Raw genomic sequence first — 27,233 nt, forward strand, 5'->3', positions numbered from 1 at the left:
TTTCCAACGCTTGAACCATGTAACAATTATGATAATTATCGTGATAGTAATGTCAGTGCATTAATCAAGGATGATGATCCAGAAGTTCAGCAGTGTCCAAGCATCAGTACTGGCACAGTACTGTCACATCATGAGGTTTAAGTATTGTAAGGAGTGTTTAGAGTAGTATCAGCTTCCACTTTGTTATTGAGTGAGTTAGTGATGTTGGTTAGTGATTAGAAGGTAAAAATGTGCCTTGCGGGGAATGATTAAGGCGGTCTCGGATGCATCTTTTCAGGCCTTCTTTTTATAAGGGGAGTTAATATTTAACGTCACATCGGCAGTATTTTGTTATTGAGCTGCAGTAATCACTTTGTATCATGGAAGTGGTCCCCTTTAACCAAAAAGGTCCACCCTTAAGACATTAAGACAGTTTGATTAGATTTGTTTGTTTGTTGTTTAATGCCACACCCAGAAGTATTCCAGCTATATGACGGCGGTGTGTAAATAATAATAAAAATAATAATAATAACATTTTAGGAATTTGTTATAAATCAATTGCTATGACAGCATAAGCTATGAGATAACATTTGTGCATGATATAAGAGTCGGTGTGTATGTGAGTATGGTTTTACGCCGTTTTTAGCAATATTCCAGCAATATCACTGCTGGGGAGACACCAGTAATGGGCTTCCCACATTGTTTCCATGTTGGGAATCGAACCCGGGTCTTCGGCGTGAGGAGCAAACGCTTTCACCACAAGGCTACCCGACCTCCCTCATGACATAAGAAGACACACTGACAATGTAGGCTGAGCATAGAAATAACAATAGTAAATGTGATAAAAATAATGGCAGAATGAATTATATGCCTCTTACTACAAGCATTGTCGCCCCTTACGGCAATCACGGGTTGCTGAAGACCTATTCTAACCCGGATCTTCATGGTTACAGTTAACTTTACAGTTAACCTACGTTTTCTTCATGAAACTTTTATTTTTTTATGCATTTATAGACCGCACTTATCCAGGTACTAGCATCTGCTTAAAAGCAGTTTATTTGTTCCCTGACCAGTGTATCCGTATGCATTCCAGTTATCATTCTCAACTCCCTAGGGAGTATACAAGCTGCCAACAGGTGTTAGAGGTTTTTTACATCCATCTCAAATAGCAGGTGATATTCCCTGCTAGATGAACAAAGACACCACACGTTTTGACACTTGTGTTTCGGGTGTATGAACGTATTCCTGTTTCCACCATCTGGTCATCTACCAAAGGAACCAGCTTTCATGTGAGGATTGCTCATCATCCCTGAATACCTGCCTAGCCCATCTCTGAAGCTTGACCACTGACTGCTGGGTGAATATATATAGAATACTAAACGAGCTCCCGTGTAATACCAATTTTATGAAACGAGTGAATAGTTCTGGTATCTGACGAGCGAAAGCGAGTCAGATACCACAACTATTCACGAGTTTCATAAAATTGGTTTTACACGAGAGCGAGTTTAGTATTTTATTTATTACTTGTCATTTATAATGTTTTTATAATTATACTGTTGAGTGTAAATAGACACCTACACAATCCATGGCATAATCCAATTGAGTTTAACAGAGTAATACTTCAAACACGTCAAAAGTTGAAACGTATGAATTTAATATCATACAATGGTCCACCTTTAGAATTCAGGCGTTTGTCCCACAAAATTATCGCAGTGCTAAGGCTGTCACAACTCACATAATTTAACTTCTAAGGGTACGACTGTCGTTGCGCTAGAGTACGATCGTCTTGTGGAACGGGGCCTTGCAGCTCAAAGTTTACAATCACGTCACAATACCCGATGACGTAATTTGTTGAATTTTGTTGCAAGATCCATCGGCGAAACAATGCCATGTGACGTCAGCCTAGCAACAAGGTCGCTGGGGTCATCGAGTGTGCATAAGCTCCTCCCAGTGATCTATCATCTCCACACACAATGCCGTTGAATAAGCCAAGGGATGTTGAGAGCTTTCAATATTTGTTCGTGAAACGTGTTCCGAGAGTACATAAGCACGCGTTTTGGTATTACACAATGTGTAATAAAGCTGTATGTTTATTAAACGGGTCATCTCTTCACGGGCAAGTAATAAATATTATTATCACTGGCTTTTGCTATCACCATTGTATTTTTGAATTTGATACTCACCACTGCCATCTTATTATGTATTGCCATAGAATATTGTACTACCACTCTATTGTGTACTGCCATTGTAATTGATGTGCAGTAATTTGTGTTGATTTGTAAACCTAGTTAATTTTGTAATACATTTGTTGATTGTACACCACTTGTTGGTTGTTTGTTGGTTTCATACTTAGTTCTTTTACTCAGATATCTGAGTCAACATATTGTTTCAATTTGGGAATCAACATTACACATAACAGGCTAAGTAACAACCTTTCAGCTGGACCACTTCACCCAGTGACTGCTGATAACCCAGGACATGATGACACACTGGACGTGGACATATAATCCCTTCCTGGCAGATGTAACAGCTCATGAAATCAAACAAAAAATAATTAATTGTTTTTGTAGCCATAGCAACTTTGTATTGAAGCCTGTGGGATGCAGTGTAGTGGGTGGTGATGTCCACATCACCGGTGACAACCGGACACAAAGTCAGGGAATACTGAAATATTGTTGTGTTGAGATCAAAAGACCCAGTGCTGAAGAATAGGGAACAGATTTATGTTTGTATGTGCCCATGGGGTCTTTTCTTAAACTTAGGAAACACTGTGAACTCCCTGTCACAAACCATCTAGTGAACTATCCTACTCAATGTTTGATAGGAACTGTGAGATATTTCCTACTCAGGGATAGGATCAATGAATATTTATGAGAAATTACAGATTTTCTGTCTTTAGTGAATTCATTTGCAAGTTCCGAGTTGTACATGGTGAGGAACTTTCAACGTTAATTCACAAGCTTGAGGACAGATATTCCAAGTTGTGTGTCAGTTATTCTTTATATTACCCACATGACGGCTGTCTGTAAATCAAGTGATTGATATCATGAGCATTGATCCATGTAATTGAGATACGATGACATGCATCAACCAAGTCAGCGAGCCTGACCACTTGATCCTGTTAGTTGCCTCTTACAACCAGCATGGGTTGCTGAAGGCCTATTATAAACTAGAATCTTCATAGAACTGTTTTGTTATTGAGAAAATGTAGAGAAACATGGGTTTCCTGATCCCAAGTGAAGATATTATCTCAGTTGTTGGAATGATGTCTCATAAAAGCGTTTGTGGATCACATCATCTTCAATAATTTGTGACAATGCGTTCAAAATTCACATGATGTCACTTTGTTCTGGGCCTCATCACAAACAATCAACAATTAAACAATTGGAATGAACTAGAAAATCAGTTAGGAGCAGAAAATATATTCTCAGGGAGAATTACTGAAAATATTGCACTGATCACCTTGCTACTATGGGTATTATTATCAGCTGTAGCAGAATCACGAGGGGGACATGTTTTTTTTTAGTCCCACGTTAGGTTTTATCAAATCTAAGGAGGGACGCATAAAACCCCTTGTACCCCGTGTGATCTTGCAACAACAAATTTATCTTACCGACGTGTTTTAATGTGACATTGAAAAGGTTAACTTGTACTATGTCACGTGACTTCCACCGACTCGGAAAAAGGGTGCATCCTTTTTGCTTTGAAGAGGGGGATTTACTCTGTCTCTCAGAATCCACATGCAGCCTGTATTGCTCATGGTGGGGTATAAGAGATTTATTCCTCCACTGAGAAATTTATTACCCTCCAAGGCTGGTTACACAGTATTTTGTCAAGATCACGTGGACCAGTCAGATCTCATCATTCTGACATGGAGGTATGATAAATGTCTTATTTCAAGTGTGCCACACAGCACTCATAAAATGTAGAAATGTGACAGTAGAAGAAGAATTTGGATCCATCATGAGACTTCACGATGGCCAGATAATAGGCAGTTGTAATGTAAACAGTTTGCCCTCTTCCTTGTCGGTGAGTTTGACAATGTGTTTTCACATACTTTGTGGTATGGTGTAATAAACATTGTCACTAAGTATTCTTAAAACATTATTTCAGTGTGCACCCTTAAGGCACTGGGAACTTATTTTAACCTTGCCACCTGCACTATGATACAAGGAATTTCAACTCAAGGGGAGAGTATTTCTTCAACTTTCTTGTGCGTAATGCTCACATTAAAATATATCCAACGTGATAACTAAACGAATTGGAATGTAATGCTTGGAGAAATTTACAGCTGAAAGTATTATTGTACCAGGAACTCAACATTCAAGCATCTTGTTATATTTCTTCTGCTTTTGTGATATATACTACTCAAAAGAAGTTAAGAACACCAAATTTTGTTTGTTTGACTATAGTTAATCTGTCATGGCCAGAAAGGTTAACTATAGTCATATATAAAAATCAGTGTTCTTTAACTTCTTTTGAGTAGTATATTTTATTTTGTGAATCCTGGAAGAAAAGAAGTATCTCTATTACAGTTGTGTGGCATAGTGGTGAGAGAACCAGGTTGAGTGTTCTCTGATCAGTTACCTAATGACTCTTCTGTGGAGTAGATGACTGTGTAGCAGCCATAAAATTTCCGAGTCCCGTGATGGGATTCGAACCACGGACCTTCCACATGACCAAAGAGGTTAACCCCGTCAGCAAGCTGACAAGGTAAGGATGTCATCTGTGGGATGACTCCACGTCCTGCTACATACTTCCCCGTCAACAGAAGGCACGTCCCGGGCCGCACAGTAGGGTACTGAGGCTTATTTTGCTCAAATTTAATATGAACGTGCTCAGCCCCACGTTGGGCGCCAATGTAGCGGCCATAAAATTTCCGAGTCCCGTGATGGGATTCGAACCACGGACCTTCCGGTCCGAGGTCGGACGCCTTGTCCACATGACCAAAGAGGTTAACCCCGTCAGCAAGCTGACAAGGTAAGGATGTCATCTGTGGGATGACTCCACGTCCTGCTACAACTGCTTCATTTGTCATATAAACAACCAAAGTTTAGTGGATTTATTTCTCCTATCCCGACTACCATAAACAATAAACCACAATATGATTGTGGCAGGTCAGCTCCGAACATCACAAACTGGTGTGTACGTTGTTTATGCTCGTCCTTAGTCCGTCAAGTCTGTGTCAGTGACTGATAAAATAATCAATCCAAGGCAGTTAGATGGTGTCTGTGTCTTGACATATTTATGGGTCTAGTTTGAGTAGGTTCTGTAGAAACGGAATAACTGCCATTAAGAACCTAACATATACAGCATCAGATTCTTCACCCATTCACGGACCTTTTCGGTTCAGCCTGTTTATTATGTCTGTGATAAACAGTGTCAGATATGTCAACTGACCCATTCACATACCTTTTTTAATCTGGCATGTTTATTATGGCTATGATAAAAGATGTGTGAGTGAGTGAATGTTGTTTTACTCCCCAGAGGAAATATTCCTGCTATGTCAGTGTGTCCTGTAGACAATCATGTCTGGACCTGCCTGACATGTAAATAATTACTTCCTGCAAGAATAATTTTTAAATAGTATTGAGTTGAAAGCAATCTTTTTTAATTCTAGTGAGATCTTTGGATCACAACACCTGTGCCCATTTGCACTTGCTAAGATTATCGTAGGCCTATGTTAAAGTATGGGAGTTACGATCATCTTAGCGCTAAGATAGCTTTGTGCAAATGGGCCCAGGAGTTTGGGCGATGTATGTTTTCTCGCTGCACACTCTAAATGAAGACTAAGAATCATTAGCCCTGGGATCTTATTTCAAATGTCTAAGTTTGTGAAATTTTGAAATTCTGAAATATGTTTCTGAAAAATACATCAGTTAATCTTTATTTCATATGTGATAAACGAAGAATGTTTCACAGCACAGAGTGAAAACTCAGAGCATTTTGAATGATTAAACTTGACTAATTAAAAGACATATGTTGAATGTTGAAACATTTGTAATCTTGATTAAGAGAAGACACCTTGAAAGACATATTTGGCCCACTACAAATTTCAAGGGTTTACAGTACTCAGACAACACACTCTGTGGGAAGGCAGAGGTAGACGAAGTCTCCTTTATTCCTGCTTGTGACATGAGTCGGCTGATGAGGTTGAGTGGTGGCAATGTGTCACCTGGCTGATTGTGTGCACTTCTACCCCTATTGCATTGGTTGGTGCTCATGCTGTCAATCACTGGTTTGCCAGGCCAAGATTCCAATATTAATACACCATCATTGTCATGTAGAGAACATTGTCATGTAGTGAACATTGTCATGTAGAGAACATTGTCATGTAGAAAACATTGTCATGTAGAGAACATTGTCCTATAGAGAACATTGTCCTGTAGAGAACATTGTCATGTAGTGAACATTGTCCTGTAGAGAACATTGTCATGTAGAGAACATTGTCATGTAGAGAACATTGTCATGTAGAGAACATTGTCCTATGGAGAACATTGTCATGTAGGGAACATTGTCATGTAGAGAACATTGTCATGTAGAAAACATTGTCATGTAGAGAATATTGTCATGTAGAAAAGTATCATGATCCATATTTATTTTATCAAAGGCACTATTGCGAATATTCTTCACATTGAGTGCAGCGTTAAACAACAAACCAACAACAACAACAACACATTTATATCTATTTTTTATAACTGTTGAGAATGAGCTAAGTCCCTTCAGTAATATGTTGCAATCAACATAGCTGTTCCCCTACTACTAGGAACTGACTAATCCCCATTAGATCTAGACTCTAGCAATTCATTTCCTTATTGCATTTATTGTTTATTTAGGTCTGCTTCTTACTCACTTGAAACTATTTTCTGTGTGTTAATAATTATGAGTACTTCAACTAATGACATTAAGAAACTATTTAATTTAGGAATAATGACTTAAACGAATAATCATTTCCTTAGAGACATGAAAGAAATATGTAATAATGTGTCAAAAAATGCCACAATATCTAATTTTCTAAAACCCAATGATGAGCAAGTCCAACACAAACAATAAACGTTTCACATCTGGCATCAGGGTTGTCTCTTCTGCACTCAATGGCTCTTAATTTGCAAATGTGTGCAGTTCTAGTCTCACAAAAGCCTTTATCATACCTGGTAGTGACAGTCAAAGTAACTCTTTAAGTCATATATCATAAACCAAACGTTTCATTGTATTTAGATTTTAAATAAAACATGTCAGACTAAATAAAACATGGCAGTAGTTCATTAATAATGGATACTGATTCTTTACTTGCCTGATGTGCTTCACTTAAACTCTGCATGTGCATGCAAAGTATCATTTAAATCCACCTGGAAAAACACAAAGATATGAACAGTAATTAAAACAGTTCCATGAAATACAACTGGAAATGTTGGAGTAAGATGTCAAATGTTGGAATTCAACTGGGAAAAAAATTAAGCTCTGCTTGCTCCAAACAACTAGAAGAAACAAAAAAATATTTCCATATCATAAGTCTCTGCTAAACCCGAGTCCATTTTTTGATTCCTACTATATCATAAGCATGTGTTTATGCGGCGTGCATGCATGTGTGTGCGTGTGTGGCTGTTTGTACTTGTCCGGACTGATGCCGATTTATAGTGCTAGCTCACTGAGACACCATGCCGCAGTTTAACATGAATAACCCACTCAGACACAATATACTGACTCCGAGCTGACCAGTCCTTGTTTTAGCACCTTAATGCCGAGCGCCAGACAGGGTAACAACAAGTACCATCTTTTAACGTCTTTTGGTATGACGCGGCCGGGGATCGAAACCCGGACCATCCACCCTCCGGGCGGACGCTCTGCCACTAGACCACGGAGGCGGTGTTTACTTGAAGAAAACAGAAAGATATGGTACAAATCCAAATACGGAATTGTATCTTTTGTCACTTATGCGTCAAATTTGGAAATGTCCTCCATCTGTCTGGGGGCGGTCGGGTAGCCTAGTGGTTAAAGCGTTCGCTCGTCACGCCGAAGACCCGGGTTCTATTTCCGACATGGGTACAATGTGTTAAGCCCATTTCTGGTGTCCCCTGCCGTGATATTGCTGGAATATTGCTAGAAGCGGCGTAAAACCATACTCACTCACTCACTCCATCTGTCTGACATAAAAAAATTACTGGGGCCTTGAATGTTGTACGAGGGCTGGTCAAAAACTTCTAAGCCTAACAAACAAAGCCAGTAATTGTGAAAGTGTTTTTAATTTTATTTTTCAACATAATTGCTTTTCAATACTATCTCGTATCGATAGTGAAGCTTTTCAATTCCAGTCACGAAGAAGTTTTCTGAAACCACCCTGAAAAACCCATTCACGTCATTTTTGAGGTCATTGTTGTCAGACCCGTGAAGATTCCGGGGTAGAATAGGTCTTCAGCAACCTATGCTTGCCGTAAAAGGTGACTATGCTTGTCGTAAAAGGCGACTAACGGGATCGGGTGGTCAGGCTCGCTGACTTGGTTGATGCATGTCATCGATCCCAATTGCGTGGATCGATGCTCATGATATTAATCACTGGAATGCCAGGCCTAGACTCGATTATTTACAGACCGCCGTCATATAGCTGGAATATTGCTGAGTGCGGCGTTAAACAACAAACCAAACCAAAACACCATTATTGTTGTCATCATAGCGCTTTCCACGAAGGAATTCTTTCAGTTTAGGAAACAGATGGAAATCACTTGGTGCCAGGTCAGATGAGTATGGAGGGTAAAGAAGTTTCGAACCCACACTGTCGCACAGCAGCCTTTTCAAGCCGAGAGGTGTGAGAAGAGGCATAGTCATGAAGTAGTAGAACTCAAGCAGTCAGCATTCCTCGCCGCTTCTCTTTGATAAAATGTCTCAGGCGATGAAGTAAATCAGCATTGTTGGCACAGTTAATCATATTTTGACTCTATAAGTAATCAACAAGGAACACATCCTTTGCATCCCAGAATACAGTGGCCATAACTTTTTCTTCACCGGTCTTGAAGACTTGAATTTCTTTGGTGCCGGAGAAGTGGAATGGTGCCATTCTATGGATTGACGTTTTGACTCGGGATCATAGTGGTAGACCATGTTTCATCACACGTTACTAATCTTTTTTTTAATTTGAGGAAATCCTCCTCAATTAGCTCTAAATTTTCTCTAGCAAAGTCAGTTCTTTTTTCCTTAAGATCAGAATTTAGAAACGTTTGCACCCAACGAGCACATATCTTATTCATCTGTAAATGTTCATGAATTATACTTTAAGTGGATCCATTGCTTAGACCCGTGTCTCCTCAAGTTCAGCAATAGTACTACGTCAATCTGATTTTTACCTCCTTGATTGAATCTTCATTGATGGAAGTTGAGTGACGTCCAGGCCAAGGATCATCATCAAGGCGAGATCTCCCAGACTTAAACATCGCTGGCCAAGGTTTAACAGTGAGATAGCTAGGGCACTTATCCACATACTTTTGTCACACGCGGTCATGAATTTCTTGGGATGCACGTTTCTCTAAAGTAAAAAACTTGATGACTGCGAGGTACACCATTTCTGTGTGCTTTTGGACCCCTGTAACGTTCAACTGACTGTCACTAATATACAAACGGCCTTAACAGACCAAATACACTTGCAATGAACTACTCAATGTACCACATTGACTATATATAGCTAGTTCACTTTGTTATTGCCCACAGCTGAAAGGTAGTCAGGCTTAGAACCTTTTGACCAGCCCTCGTAACCCTTATCAAATAACCTTTGAGCAAGACGCTCTTTGAAATCTTCATAGAAAGAGCAAGATATTGATTGTACCTCAATAGTTGTTTAAAGTAGACATCAAAGGTTGGAGCTGCAGGAATATTGCTTGACATAAGGGGAAAGTTGACAATTGGAAAGTTGAAGTCATTCCTCTTGTGGAGAAGATATTTTTTATCACTCGTTATGCATGGATCCAAATATAAAACATGTATATATGAAAATATGGTCCTGTCCTTGCGAGTATATGAAAGAACAGTGTTCTCATGTCAACTTTTCAGCAGGTATCGGTGGTGCATGCATCATACGTCCGTGGAGATCCAGGTCCGAATCGGTCTTCGCCATCCGCCATGCTGGTCGTAAGAGGCGACTAACGGGATCGGGTGGTCAGGCTCACTTACTTGGTGATGCCTGTCATTGTATCCAAATTGAGTAGATCGATGCTAATGATGTCAATCACTGGACTGTTTTGACCCGCCTCGATTATATATATAGACCACAGTCATATAGCTGGGATATTGCTGAGTGCAGCGTTAAACAAACAAAAACATGTGTCACATACATGCATTAACACGAGTGCAACGTCATATGTAGATTTTTACGAAAAGGTATATGAGAGTTAAGTAAATAGAATAGGAGCGATGCTTATCTCGTATCCAGGTGTGTAGATACCCCGAAATCATTTGAGGAGGTTGTTCTGTTGAGTATGTAACAACGCCTGTCGGTCTGACGTTGATTAATGAATAATTTGCACACTCGTATATGCAAGGGGCCGACGTATGGTTCTCAGTAGGAAGTGACAACTTGGAGACGATGGCTTGCGGTATATACAGTTTTACTTTATACATGTAGATATATACATACAAAAGACACTATGTGCCAGGTTAGCACATAGTGTTAGTGATTGTTGTCCAGGTGCCCCGGAGCACCCAGCCTAACCCTAGCTAGACTAAGCTTAAGACCTTTCTTTCTCAATCTCTCTGGAGCAAGGCTTATATAGCCAAGGTCACCTGACATTTAGTAAGTAATGAATATAAATGTAAACAGTAATTCATCAGCAGGACGGCAGACGGTCGATGTACACAAAAATAGGGATTAACAATTAGGATTAGCATCTTATAAATAACAACAATTAAGTGTTTCAAGGCATAAAGATGTCATGTCTCCTGGGTAATGAGCCTTTGCAATTAAATGTTTTTCAGACAATGGGTGTCGTAAATCAGTCGCTATGACAGTTGTCTGGTCTTGTTTTTTATCATGAAGTTAAAGATCGCAGAAAAAACTTGATGGCACGCTTTATGTTGTTATGTAGAAAAGGTGCCGGACGTTTGTTGCTTGTTTTCAGTTGTATCACAATGGCATGTAAATAATCGGCCTCGGCCAGCAAACCAATGGTTGATAGCATGATGAAATGTGGGGTGGGATGGGACAGGATGATGTTTTTGTGTTTTTTGTGTGTGCTTCAGATGAAATAATTAAATGGCTACACCCATTGTATTGGGTTACAGATTAAAAGAACATGATTATTGTCCGACTGCTCGGAAAAAAAATCGAAAAGTAACTTAGTTTTCTACATACTCCTGGTAAATTGCATTGTATGCGGCCACTTCAAAAAGCACACGAGGAGAACAAAACCCTTCTGGCAAAATATTCATGTTTTTATAAATATAGTAAAGACTCGCACTACCAACACCATGACTTTGTGTTGTTCCCCAACCCCCGACTCGCCTAGACAATGTTGTGCCAAAACTGTGTTTAATCAACTTTGAGCAACTCATAATTTGTTTTGGTCCTGATTGGAAGCGAGAAACCCTTTGTATCTAGTTTTCGGATCTACTGACCCTAACACTGTGAAATAGAACATGCTCTGATAACCACGATATGTTTTTCATTTTCCTCCCATAAACTTACATTTTCTGCATATCTTTCTTATTGTTTTACTATTTTTTTCCAACCAACCAGAATTTGTCAATAAACGATTTGTAAACCACGAGATTAAGAAAGTCTGGCCAGAGGGAAATCATGTAAACCAAGAAACAAAGTGTGGTCTGAGCAAGACAGTGAGATTGTGAAATTGGGTTTAACAATGCATTCAAGATTATTGCACTTACATAGTGCCGTGCATGCAGGCGTGTGTGTATCTGTGTCTGTTTGTCTGCTTGTACTTGTCCAGACTAATGCCAGTGCTAGCCCAAATAGATACCATGCCGCAGTGTAACATGGATACCCCGCTCTGACACAGCATTCTGATTCCTTGTCCTTGTCCCAGACCTTGTTTATTCCCTTAATGCCGAGCTCCTGGCAGGGTAACAAGAAGTACCATTGTTTGACGTCTTTTGATATGACACTTCCAGGGATCGAACCAGCGACCTTTCAATCTCCCCTTCCTGATAGGATCAGGAGCTATAGGAGCTACATTTAATACACAGCAATCTAAAGTTTCATTTGAAATATGAAAGTTTATTTTTTACGACCGTAAAATATTTTTGATTTCAAACAAACACAAAATGTCAATATTTAAATCCGAAGTCTGGATTCCTGTGTTTGAGGCGACAGATCACTCTTTTTCAGCTAGTTGGGATGTAGATAAGTGTTTATTATTATGCAAACCATGTGTATTTTAAAATAAAGTATCAATTTCACGAAAACTAATATTGTCTGTTTTCATTAAAAGGGGCATAGAATTAATCTTGTGATGTACCAGGTTTTGAGTGGTGTGTTTTGTATCACAATACATTAATTGATTGTTTGTCTGTTTGATTGACTCAGTGTGGCGACTTCTTCTTATGTTTGTGCAATAGAAACCTGTTAATCAAGTCTCTTTGATTCATGTTTATTTGATTGTGTGAGTGCTGGCCAAGGGGGATGCAAATGTATGGCTCACCATCAAGGGAGAAATATCATTGTCATGACACTGAGTGATGGGGACGACCAACAACTAGACAAAACTAATTAACAACAAGTTGAATCTAATCTGTGGCGGGACTGTCGGCACTGGAGGTGGGCGAGGTGAAGTCGGGTTTCAACATGACGTTCAAGATTATTGCACTGATATAGTGATGCAGATGCAGTTGTGTGTTTGTGTGTGCATGCGTGAACAAGGGTGTGTGTTTGTTCTGGTCCGGACTAATGCCGCTTATATAGTGCTAGCCCACTAAGGTACATGCTGCAGTTTAACATGGATACCCCACTCAAGACCCGCGAAGATCCGGGGTAGAATAGGTCTTCAGCAACCCATGCTTGCCGTAAAAGGTGACTATGCTTGTCTTAAGAGGCGACTATTATGAGACATCATTCCAACAACTGAGATCGTATCTTCACTTGGGATCAGAAAACCAATATTTCTCTACTTTTTCTCATAAACAAAACAATCCTGTGAAGATTTTAGTTTATAATAGGTCTTCAGCAACCCATGCTTGTCGTAAGAGGTGACTAACATGATCGGGTGGTCAGGCTCGCTGACTTGGTTGATGCATTTCATCGTGTCCCAATTGCGTGGATCGATGCTCATGATGTCAATCACTGGATTGTCTGGTCCAGATTTGATTATTTACAGACCGCCGTCATATAGCTGCAATATTGTCCAGAATGCCAACGATACTTGATGGGAAGTTCGTACAAGAACCCTGTAGCACCCAAGAATGGCCGCGACCGCCTCCGTGGTCTAGTGGTAGATCGTCCGCCCGGAGAGCGGAAGGTGGGGGGTTCGATCCCCGGTCGCGTCATACCAAAGGACGTAAAAAGATGGTACTTGTTGTTACCCTGTCTGATGTTCAACATTAAGGGGCTGAAACAAGGACTGGTCGGCTCGGAGTCAGAATTCTGTGTCTGAGTGGGGTATTCATGTTAAACTGCGGCATGGTATCTCAGTGAGCTAGCACTATAAATCGGCATTAGTCCGGATTAATACAAGCAGCCACATAAACACACACGTACATACACGTCGCTATATAAGTGCAATAATCTTGGTCGCGACGTTAAACCCCATTTCACCCCACCTCACCATGATGACTGGGCCCCGTCTTATGATGTGAAGGAGCAGAGGAAGCTGTTGAAAGGCCAGTCAAATAACAACTACTATGGAATAGCATAGTTACATAGTTCTGTATTTCAATACATGTGTGACACTTTGCAATTGTAAACCAAAACAAACAGTCTAGCTTTGTAAATACTTGTTAGGAACAGTTTGAACTGGCATTATGTAAAGCATTTCAAGAAAATGCTCTGCGAATGATTAAACCAACATAATATTTTATGGGCGCTTCACACAATATTGAACTGGCGTCACATCTTATGCTTGACAGAACTTAAATACACTTATTACTGATTATAGAGTGAGTGATAAAGTAGAGTTAGTAAGATGACGACAGGGACCTAAAACGATTTGCCTGTTTCATTCATTTGGACCCATCCGCTCTCATAGGAGTGAGTGTGGTTTAACGCCGCTTTTAGCAATATTCCAGCAATATCACGGCGGGGAACACCAGAAATGGGCTTCACACATTGTACCCATGTCGGAAATCGAACCCGGGTCCTCGGTGTGACGAGCGAACGCTATAACCACTAGGCTACCCGACCGCCCACAGTGAAACTGTAAATGCCTTTGTATACATTGGGTCATACATGTAGGTAACCGTTAGATTGATTTACATTAAAGATTTTGGGTTAAAAAGGGGGTATTTAAAAACCTGAAGCAAACTTGCTACGACAGGCAATTGGCAGCCGCTTAGTTCCCCTGTAAATTTATATGAATATAAGCAGTGGATAGACGTGTAAGTTATTTTGTATTTCAGGAGGAAAGACCGCAGTGTTGTATGTTAGACGTTTATCATGTGGTGCAACCCACGAACACGGATGTGATGCTGACAACCATGAAACATTCTCAGGGTGAACCGGGGTCAAACCCACTATCACCGGTTTCTGGCTCGCATAAAGGACGTAACTCTGCACAGGGGCTTGCGGCACGACGACTAGGTCTCCCGTGCGACGGAAAGACGAGGAGAAATATATAACGCTAATATATAAACTTGGCAATGCTTAAATAGAAATGCAAGCTTGCTTGTAGTCAAGAACTGGTCGACTCGGAGTCAGTATACTGTGTCTAACTGGGGTATTCATGTTAAACAGCGGCATGGTATCTCGGTGGGCTAGCACACACACACGCACGCACGCACGCACGCACGCACGCACGCGCACACACAAACAACATGCACGGCGCTATATATTTGCAATAATCTTAAAAGAGACCCCATATCCCACCTCACCTTTAACGCTGCACTATTCCAGCTATTTGACGCCGCCTATAAATAATCGAGTGTGGACCAGATAATCCAGTGACTGATATTACGAGCATCATTCCACGCCGAAATAAAATGCAACAAGTCTCAATGTTGTCGGAACAGGCTTTAAAACCACTGTTCTCATCCTCCACTTGAAAGTCAAATATACCTTACTGCTTCTAAGGCAGACAGGTAAACGTCTGTACAGCCTTCTATCACCGTCAGTCACGAAGGGCGATGAACGTCGCCTATGATCTATCAACCAGTATTAAAGCAGTAAGAACGCTTTGCTGGTAGTTTTTGATTGTTTGTGTGATATTTAACGCCGTATTCAGCAATATTCCAGCTACATGACGGCGGTCTGTAAATAGACGATTCTGGACTAGACAATTCAGTGATTAACATCATGAGCATCGATCTACGCAATTAGGATACGATGACATGCATTCATCAACCAAGTCAGCGAGCCTGACCACCTGATTCCGTTAGTCACCTCTTTCAAGCATAGTCGCCTTTTACGGCAAGCATTGGTTGCTGAAGACCTATTCTACTCCGGATCTTCGTGAGTCCGCAGTTGTTGTGTATATGCATATATGTTGGGTGGACAAGTTATTCAGTGGACATGCTAGTGTGTGACTAGTCTTGTAAATTTTTTTCAGCCCTCGTGGAGACTCCGGTTAGAATTGGTCCCCAACAACATTGGCGTTGAGTGATCGGGTGGTCCGACTCAGTGACTTGCTTGATTGCATATCCCATTTTCCCGAGGACCGTGAATGGTTGCTCAATTTCAATCACTGTTGCAGTAGGCACATGGCTGGAATATTGCCGAGTGCGGCTCCAGAACAATCATATTCGGTTATAAGGCCATCGATCTCAATTGCGTGGATCGATGCTCATGATGTCAATCACTGGATTGTCTGGTCCAGACTCGATTATTTAACAAACCGCCGTCATATAGCCGGAATATTGCTGAGTGCGGCGTTAAACAACAAACAAACAGTTATAAGACAGGCATTTTACGTACGCTTGTGTCACCTGATATCGGTACGGCAACTTCTCAGTCCAAACACAAGCTGGACCTGATTACACCACGACGTTCTCGTGAATTTCCTCCCAGGATTCGATACGGATGTAGACGAACTCTCACCTCAGCGCGAGTTTTTCTTCCTGGGATGCTGAATCCTCGATGGCGGTTTCCTGTGGGATGCAGTGACGTGTGCTAGTTATATTTGATATCAAGGCCTCAGACACAGCTACGGCATGGGAAACCTTTAAGTGAAGGACAAAACACGACTCCGAGGACACGGTTGAGGAAGTAAGACCGAGGCTAGAGTCCTCGTCCTCGGTCTTACATTGCCGATACCCGAATGCCGAGGTCTTACTTCCTCGACCGTAACCGAGGAGGAGTGCTTTATCTCACTTATAAGCAGACCAAATGCAAGAAATACCAGAAAAATAAGAAAACATAGAGATACCTTATAGTGAAACAATACAGAGTATCGCGGTATAAAAGGAATTCGATCAAAGTGTTCGAGTGAAAAACCACGTGCAGCATGGACCAACTAGATTCATGACATGTGAAATTGAACAACTTTTCATCACTTGCCTCGGCGGTCAGTGGGAAAATACAGTGGGCTACAAAACTCAACACGATATGTGAGGTTGCAAGTTCTATTCCCGTCATCTATAGTTAAAAGTGTTATTTTTTGTCTTCGATTTTTGAACATAAACATAAAACACCAAACACAAATTCAACTCATCAGATCTAACAAGGAAAAAGTAAAACCTCATATCCGGGATGAGGACTTTATGCAAAAGTAAATACTCCCAAGAGGTTATTACGCGATAGGAAAACACCTACAATACAATAGGCAAAGGTGGCAGTAGATTTACGACTGGTTATACACACGCTTGATAACGTCTGGCTTTTGTCTCACTGTTGGTAGAGTGAGCTGTAACTGTCTTCGTTTCTGATGCGCTGACAAATCATTCTGCCGCTGCACCTAACGACAGTACGTGACAAAGGATTCTGCCGCTGCATTCCCCAGACGTTGCCAAAGATTCCTAGTGATACACTATCACCGAGCGTAAAGGGGTATTCCTAGTGATACACTGTCATAGGGCGTAAAGGGGTATTCCCTGTGATACGTTGTCACAGGGCGAAAAGGGGTATTCCTAGTGATACAGTCACGGGGCGTAAAGGGGTATTCCTAGTGATACACTGTCATAGGGCGTAAAAGGGGTATTCCTAGTGATACACTGTCATAGGGCGTAAAAGGTGTATTCCTAGTGATACACTGTCATAGGGCGTAAAAGGTGTATTCCTAGTGATACACTGTCATAGGGCGTAAAGGGGTATTCCTAGTGATACAGTCACGGGGCGTAAAGGGGTATTCCTAGTGATACACTGTCATAGGGCGTAAAGGTGTATTCCTAGTGATACACTGTCATAGGGCGTAAAGGGGTATTCCCTGTGATACGTTGTCACAGGGCGTAAAGGGGTATTCCTGGTGATACAGTCATAGGGCGTAAAGGGGTATTCCTCGTGATACACTGTCATAGGGCGTAAAGGTGTATTCCTAGTGATACACTGTCACAGGGCGTAAAGGGATATTTCTAGTGATACACTGTCACAGGGCGTAAAGGGGTATTCCTAGTGATACAGTCACGGGGCGTAAAGGGGTATTCCTAGTGATACACTGTCACAGGGCGTAAAGGGGTATCCCTAGTGATACACTGTCATAGGGCGTAAAGGGGTATTCCCTGTGATACACTGTCACAGGGCGTAAAGGGGTATTCCTAGTGATACACTGTCACAGGGCGTAAAGGGGTATTCCTAGTGATACACAGTCATAGGGCGTAAAGGGGTATTCCTAGTGATACACTGTCATAGGGCGTAAAGGGGTATTCCTAGTGATACACTGTCATAGGGCGTAAAGGGGTATTCCCTGTGATACGTTGTCACAGGGCGTAAAGGGGTATTCCTAGTGAAACACTGTCATAGGGCGTAAAGGGGTATTCCCTGTGATACGTTGTCACAGGGCGTAAATGGGTATTCTTAGTGATACACTGTCATAGGGCGTAAAGGGGTATTCCTAGTGATACACAGTCACGGGGCGTAAAGGGGTATTCCTAGTGATACACTGTCATAGGGCGTAAAGGGGTATTCCTAGTGATACACTGTCATAGGGCGTAAAGGGGTATTCCTAGTGATACACTTTCACAGGGCGTAAAGGGGAATTCCTAGTGATACAGTCACGGGGCGTAAAGGGGTATTCCTAGTGATACATTGTCATAGGGCGTAAAGGAGTATTCCTAGTGATACACTGTCACAGGGCGTAAAGGGGTATTCCTAGTGATACACTGTCACAGGGCGTAAAGGGGTATTCCTAGTGATACAGTCACGGGACGTAAAGGGGTATTCCTAGTGATACATTGTCATAGGGCGTAAAGGGGTATTCCTAGTGATACACTGCCATTGGGCGTAAAGGGGTATTCCTAGTGATACACTGTCATAGGGCATAAAGCGGTATTCCTAGTGATACACTGTCATAGGGCGCAAAGGGGTATTCCTAGTGATACACTGTCACAGGGCGTAAAGGGGTATTCCCTGTGATACGTGGTCACAGGGCGTAAAGGGGTATTCCTAGTGATACACTGTCATAGGGCGTAAATGGGTATTCCTAGTGATACACTGTCATAGGGCGTAAAGGGGTATTCCTAGTGATACAGTCACGGGGCGTAAAGGGGTATTCCTAGTGATACACTGTCATAGGGCGTAAAGGGATATTCCTAGTGATACACTGTCACAGGGCGTAAAGGGGTATTCCTAGTGATACAGTCACGGGGCGTAAAGGGGTATTCCTAGTGATACATTGTCATAGGGCGTAAAGGGGTATTCCTAGTGATACACTGTCACAGGGCGTAAAGGGGTATTCCTAGTGATACACGGTCACAGGGCGTAAAGGGGTATTCCTAGTGATACACTGTCATAGGGCGTAAAGGGGTATTCCTAGTGATACACTGTCATAGGGCGTAAAGGGGTATTCCTAGTGATACACTGTCACAGGGCGTAAAGGGGTATTCCTAGTGATACACTGTCATAGGGCGTAAAGGGGTATTCTCGGTGATACATTGTCACAGGGCGTAAGGGGCATTCTCGGTGATGCACTTTCACAGGGCTTAAAGGGTTATGCTTGGCAATGCATTGTCACGGGGCCTAGAGCAGTATCCCCAGCGATGCCCTGTCACGGCGTGTAAAAGGGTATTCTCGGCGATGCACTGTCACAGGGTTGTAAAAGGGTATCCTCGCCGATGCACTGTCACGGGGCGTAGAGAGGTATCCTCGCCGATGCACTGTCACAGGGTTGTAAAAGGGTATTCTCGGCGATGTCGTGGGGTGATTGAGAGACATCCTCGGCCACAACTGAGGGCGTGGCTTGCTCACCCACTGAACCAACTTGACATCACAACTAAAACACTAAATGTGTGTCTGAAAATATTTTATTTGTATGGGTTTACATACATCTGAGTTTTGCCGTAGAAATATATATTTTTAAAACAAAGACAGGTGGTTTACTGCGAGATGGTAGAATGAGATTTACAGTGTCATATTGTAGACATGTGGTTCACTGCGAGATGGTAGAATGAGATTTACAGTGTCATATTGTAGACATGTGGTTCACTGGAGATGGTAGAATGAGATTTACAGTGTCATAGTGTAGACATGTGGTTCACTGCGAGATGGTAGAATGAGATTTACAGAGTCATATTGTAGACATGTGGTTCACTGCGAGATGGTAGAATGAGATCTACAGAGTTGTATTGTAGATATGTGGTTCACTGCGAGAAGGTAGAATGAGATTTACAGTGTCATATTGTAGACATGTGGTTCACTGCGAGATGGTAGAATGAGATTTACAGTGTCATATTGTAGTCAGGTGGTTCACAGTCCCAAATTGGTAGAAGTAGCTTGTTTGTTGTTTAACCCCACATTCAGCAATATTCCAGCCATAGGACGGTGGCCTGTACATAATCGAGTCTGAACCAGACAATCCAGTGATCGATGTGGTGAACAACGACCCACATCGTCGGGGTACGATGACACAAACCAAGTCGGCGAGCCTGACCACCCGACCCAATTGGTCGCCTCTTGTAACCAGAATAAGCTGGGATTGCAGAGGCAGAAATGTATAGCATGGATTGATTAGGATACAGGGAAAACTCGATATCACTCGCTAGAAACCCATACGCCTACTCGTCAACCACGGACCGCCTCCGTGGTCTAGTGGTAGAGCGTCAGCCCGGAGAGCGGAAGGTGCGGGGTTCGATCCCCGACCGCGTCATACCATAAGACGTTAAAAGATGGTACTTGTTGTTACCCTGTCTGGCAATGCTTAAATAGAAATGCAAGCTTTCTTGTAGTCAAGAACTGGTCGACTCGGTGTCAGTATACTGTGTCTGAGTGGAGTATTCATGTTAAACTGCGGCATGGTATCTCAGTGAGCTAGCACTATAAATCGGCAACAGTCCGGACTAGTACAAGCAGCCACGCAAACACACACGTACATGCACGTCGCTATATAAGTGCAATAATCTTGGACGCGACGTTAAACCCCATTTCACCTCACCTCACCTCACTCGTCAACCACACGTGGTATATATCCAGTTCATTACCTAGCAATGCCCCACATATTCAACGATGCTTCATGTACGATCAAGACCCAGATCGCGTTCTGCTGATCGCAAGAGGTTAGTCACGTGACTAGATAAGAAACATATTTGAGACTGCACCTGCGCGGATGACATTCGCCCTAACCACTGTGCAACAAGGATCGGGTTACTCGTATTTTAGTTGACGGTAACACTCCCTTGATATATGCAGCATTACTTCAAGTGAGTTAATATCAACATGCAATATAGAACTTTGTGAGCGATGAATGAGCCCCCACACCCACACCCACTCCCACCCCCCCCCCCCCCCCCTCACGCACACCCGAGTAAAATAATCATATATAGGAATAAACCGAGGGAAGAAAATAGTCCGCGCCCTGGGTATACTCTTCTTATGTTGTTCCACAGGAACCAGTACCCATAGTGTATCGATTCCTACTGAGCAAATGTTCAGGGGGTGCATATTTACTCTGACACACACTCTGCCTCGCCCCAATGTATTGGGCATAGTCATCCAATATGGAGCCACACAACTCGACAAATCTCTCCCCCTACCCTCCTTTCACCGATCGATGTTAGAATTTGTTGTCATGACAATCACAGTTAAATATGTATTCATTAAATCGTGTCGGGATTCGTACAATGGTATCTTTCTAAGAATGATATTAAGTGTGGTGATGTTCTCCGATTATTGTGTGCTGCTGGTGACACTACCCCATCGGTTCCTGGCTGAGTCACGTGTCCGTAAAACCACATCCTGCCAGGTTCCGCTTCCGGTCCACAGTGTCAGACCGAGCTGACTGATATCCGTTTTCATTGGAGCGACATTTAGTAGAATATATCCATTTAGAATATAAACTGTAGTATAAACACTGAGAGGGGCGATTTTGATCACACTCAACCCATCTCGGGTGCATTCGTATACGGCAGGTAATTTGTTTAAGGGTTGTAGTACTTCAGAGGTCTTGCATCTCGGTATCCCAACACTGACCTCCCACTTGTCACAGCTCTGACCTCCGTCTTGTCACAGCTCTGACCTCCCATTTGTCACAGCACTGACCTCCCATTTGTCACACCATTGACCTCCGAATTGTCACAGCAGTGATTTCCCACGTGTCACATCACTGACCTCCCACTTGTAACAGCACTGACTTCCCTCTTGTCACAGAACTGACCTCCCCTAACATCCCTGACCGGTTTGTCACAGCATTGTCGAGTGAACGTCTTTGAAAAAAGGGTATCTGACCCCTAATCAAAATGATCACTCAATTGAAAGACACTGATTACATTTCACAGCGTGTACGTTCATTTAATGATCTTTCTTCCCTTTTAATTTCAAAGCATGCTTAAGTTCCACCATGTCCGGTCTACCGATTACTCCCGGTTTTTTGGAATACTCTTTCACATTGACATAGTCACCACCCTCATCTTGAGACGACTGTTTGTGCTTCACTTTAGGTGTGACCTTTGGCGTGACCCGTTTTGTCGTCTGTTCTGTCTTTCCTTTTGTCGTCTGCTCTGTCCTTCCGTTGGTCGTCTGCTCTTTCCTTCCTTTTGTCGTCTGCTCTGTCATTCCCTTTGTCGTCTGTCCAGTCTTTACTTTTGTCTTTGGTACTTTAGGGAGAGATCGAGGCGAGGCGCGTTTCATGTCCTCGGCAGACAGATTTGCATATTTTGGAAGCGTGTTTGTGTTACGCGTGACAACACCGTTACCAGCTGGAGCTGTCACACCTTTAGGGAGATTCTGGTAGTCCTCCTGATCTTCATCCTCCTCCTCGTTCACTTTGGGATATTTGGCCGGCGTTGCAGTCGTTGCGCCGGAGTTGGGAACGTTCACGTACCCTTTTGACCCCCCGCACACCAAAGGTTTGGGATGATGAACACTTGGGTCTGCGTACTCGGCTGTTAGCTGACTCGAGGGGACGGGTTGTTGTCCCAGCATCACAGGGACGCCCATAGGTATATACAAATCATCTGACTGGGGCTTCCAACTTTGAGGCTGTAGGTAGTCCTCCACACCGTCCCCGTCCTCGCCTTGACCAACTGTATTCTCGTACATCTTGTCGAAGTGTCCCAGGGGATTGGGTTCATGCTCTACTTGGGGCGGAGGAGGGGCTATGGGCAGGGATTCCGCGGACAGGCCCTCGTGTTGGACGAGATGGGTTGTTGAAGACGATACTTCGGATTCAGTGATTACTGGCGGGTAGGGGTCGGGCATTTCCCGTGGGGAGTCTTGCTTCCCCGCCTTGCGACGACAACGGCACCTGAAGGCAAATCAACACATTTGCATCATTAGTAAGTGAGCAGGTGAGTGAGCTGAGAGAGTGGGTTATAGCCGCTTTGAGATATTTCAGTTATATCAGATGAGATGAGACCTATCAAATATAAAGAATATTTTACACTTAACACTTCTTTGTTATGTACAGGCCTATGGGTCGTTCCATTTTTCATCTGAGGTAACAGTATGATGCATGGCTGAGCACTCAACCAGAAAAGTTGTTGTACTAAAGTATCTAACAACTGACTGTCAAACAGTCATGTTAAGACCTTAACATCAACTTGGGTCAAGGGTCCTCATAAAGTGCGGATCCCGTCACTGTTTAAGGACACGCCTTTATCCGACGAATTGTGTCACCTTTGACCTCATGGACTTACATTAGTTGTGACAGTTAAGTAATCGTCATCAACGATTTTTCATCAGCTTTTATTTTGCCAGATTCTTGTCTTCAAATTAAGGTCGGATTCTGCCTTTAAAGTTTACTGTAATGGTGAATACATGTCGTTCGTTTCAAAGAGACGTTATAAGGCACTTACCACATCACCAGCACAACGATCGCGAAGATAACTACTACTGCTGTTCCAATTCCCACACCGATATACATCCCTAGATCTGTGAAGAAGAATCAACATAAGTATATCTGTAACGATCGTTCAACATGAATATATCGGTAACGATCGTTCAACATAAGTATATCTATAACGATCGTTCAACATAAGTATATCTGTAACGATCTTTCAACATAAGTATATCGGTTACGATCATTCAACATAAGTATATCTGTAACGAACGTTCGACCTAAGTGTGTCTGTAATGATCTTTCAACATAAGTATATCTGTAACGAACGTTCAACATAAGTATATCTGTAACGATCTTTCAACATAAGTATATCGGTTACGATCATTCAACATAAGTATATCTGTAACGAACGTTCGACCTAAGTGTGTCTGTAACGATCTTTCAACATAAGTATATCGGTTACGATCATTCAACTTAAGTATATCTGTAACGAACGTTCGACCTAAGTGTGTCTGTAACGATCTTTCAACATAAGTATGTCTGTAACGAGCGTTCAACATAAGTATATCTGTAACGATCTTTCAACATAAGTATATCGGTTACGATCATTCAACATAAGTATATCTGTAACGAACGTTCGACCTAAGTGTGTCTGTAACGATCTTTCAACATAAGTATATCGGTTACGATCATTCAACATAAGTATATCTGTAACGAACGTTCAACATAAGTATATCTGTAACGACCGTTCAACATAAGTATATATGTAACGACCGTTCAACATAAGTATATCTGTAACGATCTTTCAACAAAAGTATATATGTAACGATCGTTCAACATCAGTTGTAACACGTGTTATGTGTGGTCCACCAGTGTTACATGTGTTATGCGTGGTTCACCAGTGTTACATGTGTTATGTGTGGTCCACCAGTGTTACATGTGTTATGTGTGGTCCACCAGTGTTACATGTGTTATGTGTGGTCCACCAGTGTTACATGTGTTATGTGTGGTCCACCATTGTTATATTTGTTATGTGTGGTCCACCAGTGTTACATGTGTTATGTGTGGTTCACCAGTGTTACATGTGTTATGTGTGGTCCACCAGTGTTACATGTGTTATGTGTGGTCCACCAGTGTTACATGTGTTATGTGTGGTCCACCAGTGTTACATGTGTTATGTGTGGTCCACCATTGTTATATTTGTTATGTGTGGTCCACCAGTGTTACATGTGTTATGCGTGGTTCACCAGTGTTACATGTGTTATGTGTGGTCCACCAGTGTTACATGTGTTATGTGTGGTCCACCAGTGTTACATGTGTTATGCGTGGTCCACCAGTGTTACATGTGTTATGTGTGGTTCACCAGTGTTACATGTGTTATGTGTGGTCCACCAGTGTTACATGTGTTATGTGTGGTCCACCAGTGTTACATGTGTTATGTGTGGTCCACCAGTGTTACATGTGTTATGTGTGGTCCACCAGTGTTACATGTGTTATGCGTGGTCCACCAGTGTTACACGTGTTATGTGTGGTCCACCAGTGTTACATGTGTTATGTGTGGTCCACCAGTGTTACATGTGTTATGTGTGGTCCACAAGTGTTACATGTGTTATGTGTGGCCCACCAGTGTTACATGTGTTATGTGTGGTCCACCAGTGTTACATGTGTTATGTGTGGTCCACCAGTGTTACATGTGTTATGTGTGGTCCACCAGTGTTACATGTGTTATGTGTGGTCCACCAGTGTGGCACGTGTTATGTGTGGTCCACCAGTGTTACATGTGTTATGCGTGGTCCACCAGTGTGGCACGTGTTATGTGTGGTCCACCAGTGTTACATGGGTTATGTGTGGTCCACCAGTGTTACATGGGTTATGTGTGGTCCACCAGTGTTACATGTGTTATGTGTGGTCCACCAGTGTTACATGTGTTATGTGTGGTCCACCAGTGTTACACGTGTTATGTGTGGTCCACCAGTGTTACATGTGTTATGTGTGGCCCACCAGTGTTACATGTGTTATGCGTGGTCCACCAGTGTGGCACGTGTTATGTGTGGTCCACCAGTGTTACATGTGTTATGTGTGGTCCACCAGTGTGGCACGTGTTATGTGTGGTCCACCAGTGTTACATGTGTTATGTGTGGTCCACCAGTGTTACACGTGTTATGTGTGGTCCACCAGTGTTACATGTGTTATGCGTGGTCCACCAGTGTTACATGTGTTATGCGTGGTCCACCAGTGTTACACGTGTTATGTGTGGTCCACCAGTGTTACATGTGTTATGTGTGGTCCACCAGTGTTACATGTGTTATGTGTGGTCCACCAGTGTTACACGTGTTATGTGTGGTCCACCAGTGTTACATGTGTTATGTGTGGTCCACCAGTGTTACATGTGTTATGTGTGGTCCACCAGTGTTACATGTGTTATGCGTGGTCCACCAGTGTTATATTTGTTATGTGTGGTCCACCAGTGTTATATTTGTTATGTGTGGTCCACCAGTGTTACATGTGTTATGTGTGGTCCACCAGTGTTACACGTGTTATGTGTGGTCCACCAGTGTTACATGTGTTATGCGTGGTCCACCAGTGTTATATTTGTTATGTGTGGTCCACCAGTGTTACACGTGTTATGCGTGGTCCACCAGTGTTACACGTGTTATGTGTGGTCCACCAGTGTTACATGTGTTATGCGTGGTCCACCAGTGTTACATGTGTTATGTGTGGTCCACCAGTGTTACATGTGTTATGTGTGGTCCACCAGTGTTACACGTGTTATGTGTGGTCCACCAGTGTTACATGGGTTATGCGTGGTCCACCAGTGTTATATTTGTTATGTGTGGTCCACCAGTGTTACACGTGTTATGCGTGGTCCACCAGTGTTACACGTGTTATGTGTGGTCCACCAGTGTTACATGTGTTATGCGTGGTCCACCAGTGTTACATGTGTTATGTGTGGTCCACCAGTGTTACATGTGTTATGTGTGGTCCACCAGTGTTACATGTGTTATGTGTGGTCCACCAGTGTTACATGTGTTATGTGTGGTCCACCAGTGTTACACGTGTTATGTGTGGTCCACCAGTGTTACATGTGTTATGCGTGGTCCACCAGTGTTACATGTGTTATGCGTGGTCCACCAGTGTTACACGTGTTATGTGTGGTCCACCAGTGTTACATGTGTTATGTGTGGTCCACCAGTGTTACACGTGTTATGTGTGGTCCACCAGTGTTACATGGGTTATGTGTGGTCCACCAGTGTTACACGTGTTATGCGTGGTCCACCAGTGTTACATGTGTTATGTGTGGTCCACCAGTGTTACACGTGTTATGTGTGGTCCACCAGTGTTACATGGGTTATGTGTGGTCCACCAGTGTTACACGTGTTATGTGTGGTCCACCAGTGTTACATGTGTTATGTGTGGTCCACCAGTGTTACATGTGTTATGTGTGGTCCACCAGTGTTACACGTGTTATGTGTGGTCCACCAGTGTTACATGTGTTATGCGTGGTCCACCAGTGTTACATGTGTTATGCGTGGTCCACCAGTGTTACACGTGTTATGTGTGGTCCACCAGTGTTACATGTGTTATGTGTGGTCCACCAGTGTTACACGTGTTATGTGTGGTCCACCAGTGTTACATGGGTTATGCGTGGTCCACCAGTGTTATATTTGTTATGTGTGGTCCACCAGTGTTACACGTGTTATGCGTGGTCCACCAGTGTTACACGTGTTATGTGTGGTCCACCAGTGT

At 42.6% G+C, this 27,233-nt stretch overlaps 1 protein-coding gene across 2 annotated transcripts in view; it reads right to left on the minus strand.

Moving 5' to 3' along the window:
- Window positions 1–21,000: 21,000 nt before the first annotated feature.
- LOC124113641 overlaps window positions 21,001–27,233 on the minus strand; it is a 28,869-nt gene continuing 22,636 nt past the window's right edge. For both annotated transcript variants that reach the window (XM_046474099.2, XM_046474100.2), the window contains 2 exons: window positions 23,503–23,578; window positions 21,001–22,952 (listed from right to left, as the gene is read on the minus strand). In XM_046474099.2, coding sequence (XP_046330055.2) covers window positions 21,998–22,952; window positions 23,503–23,578 — 1,031 coding nt within the window. In that variant the 3' untranslated portion in view covers window positions 21,001–21,997. The remainder of the gene's footprint in view (window positions 22,953–23,502; window positions 23,579–27,233) is intronic.

Source organism: Haliotis rufescens, unplaced genomic scaffold (genome assembly GCF_023055435.1).
Source record: "Haliotis rufescens isolate VD_foot unplaced genomic scaffold, xgHalRufe1.0.p SCAF_5, whole genome shotgun sequence".
Lineage (NCBI taxonomy): Eukaryota > Metazoa > Mollusca > Gastropoda > Lepetellida > Haliotidae > Haliotis > Haliotis rufescens.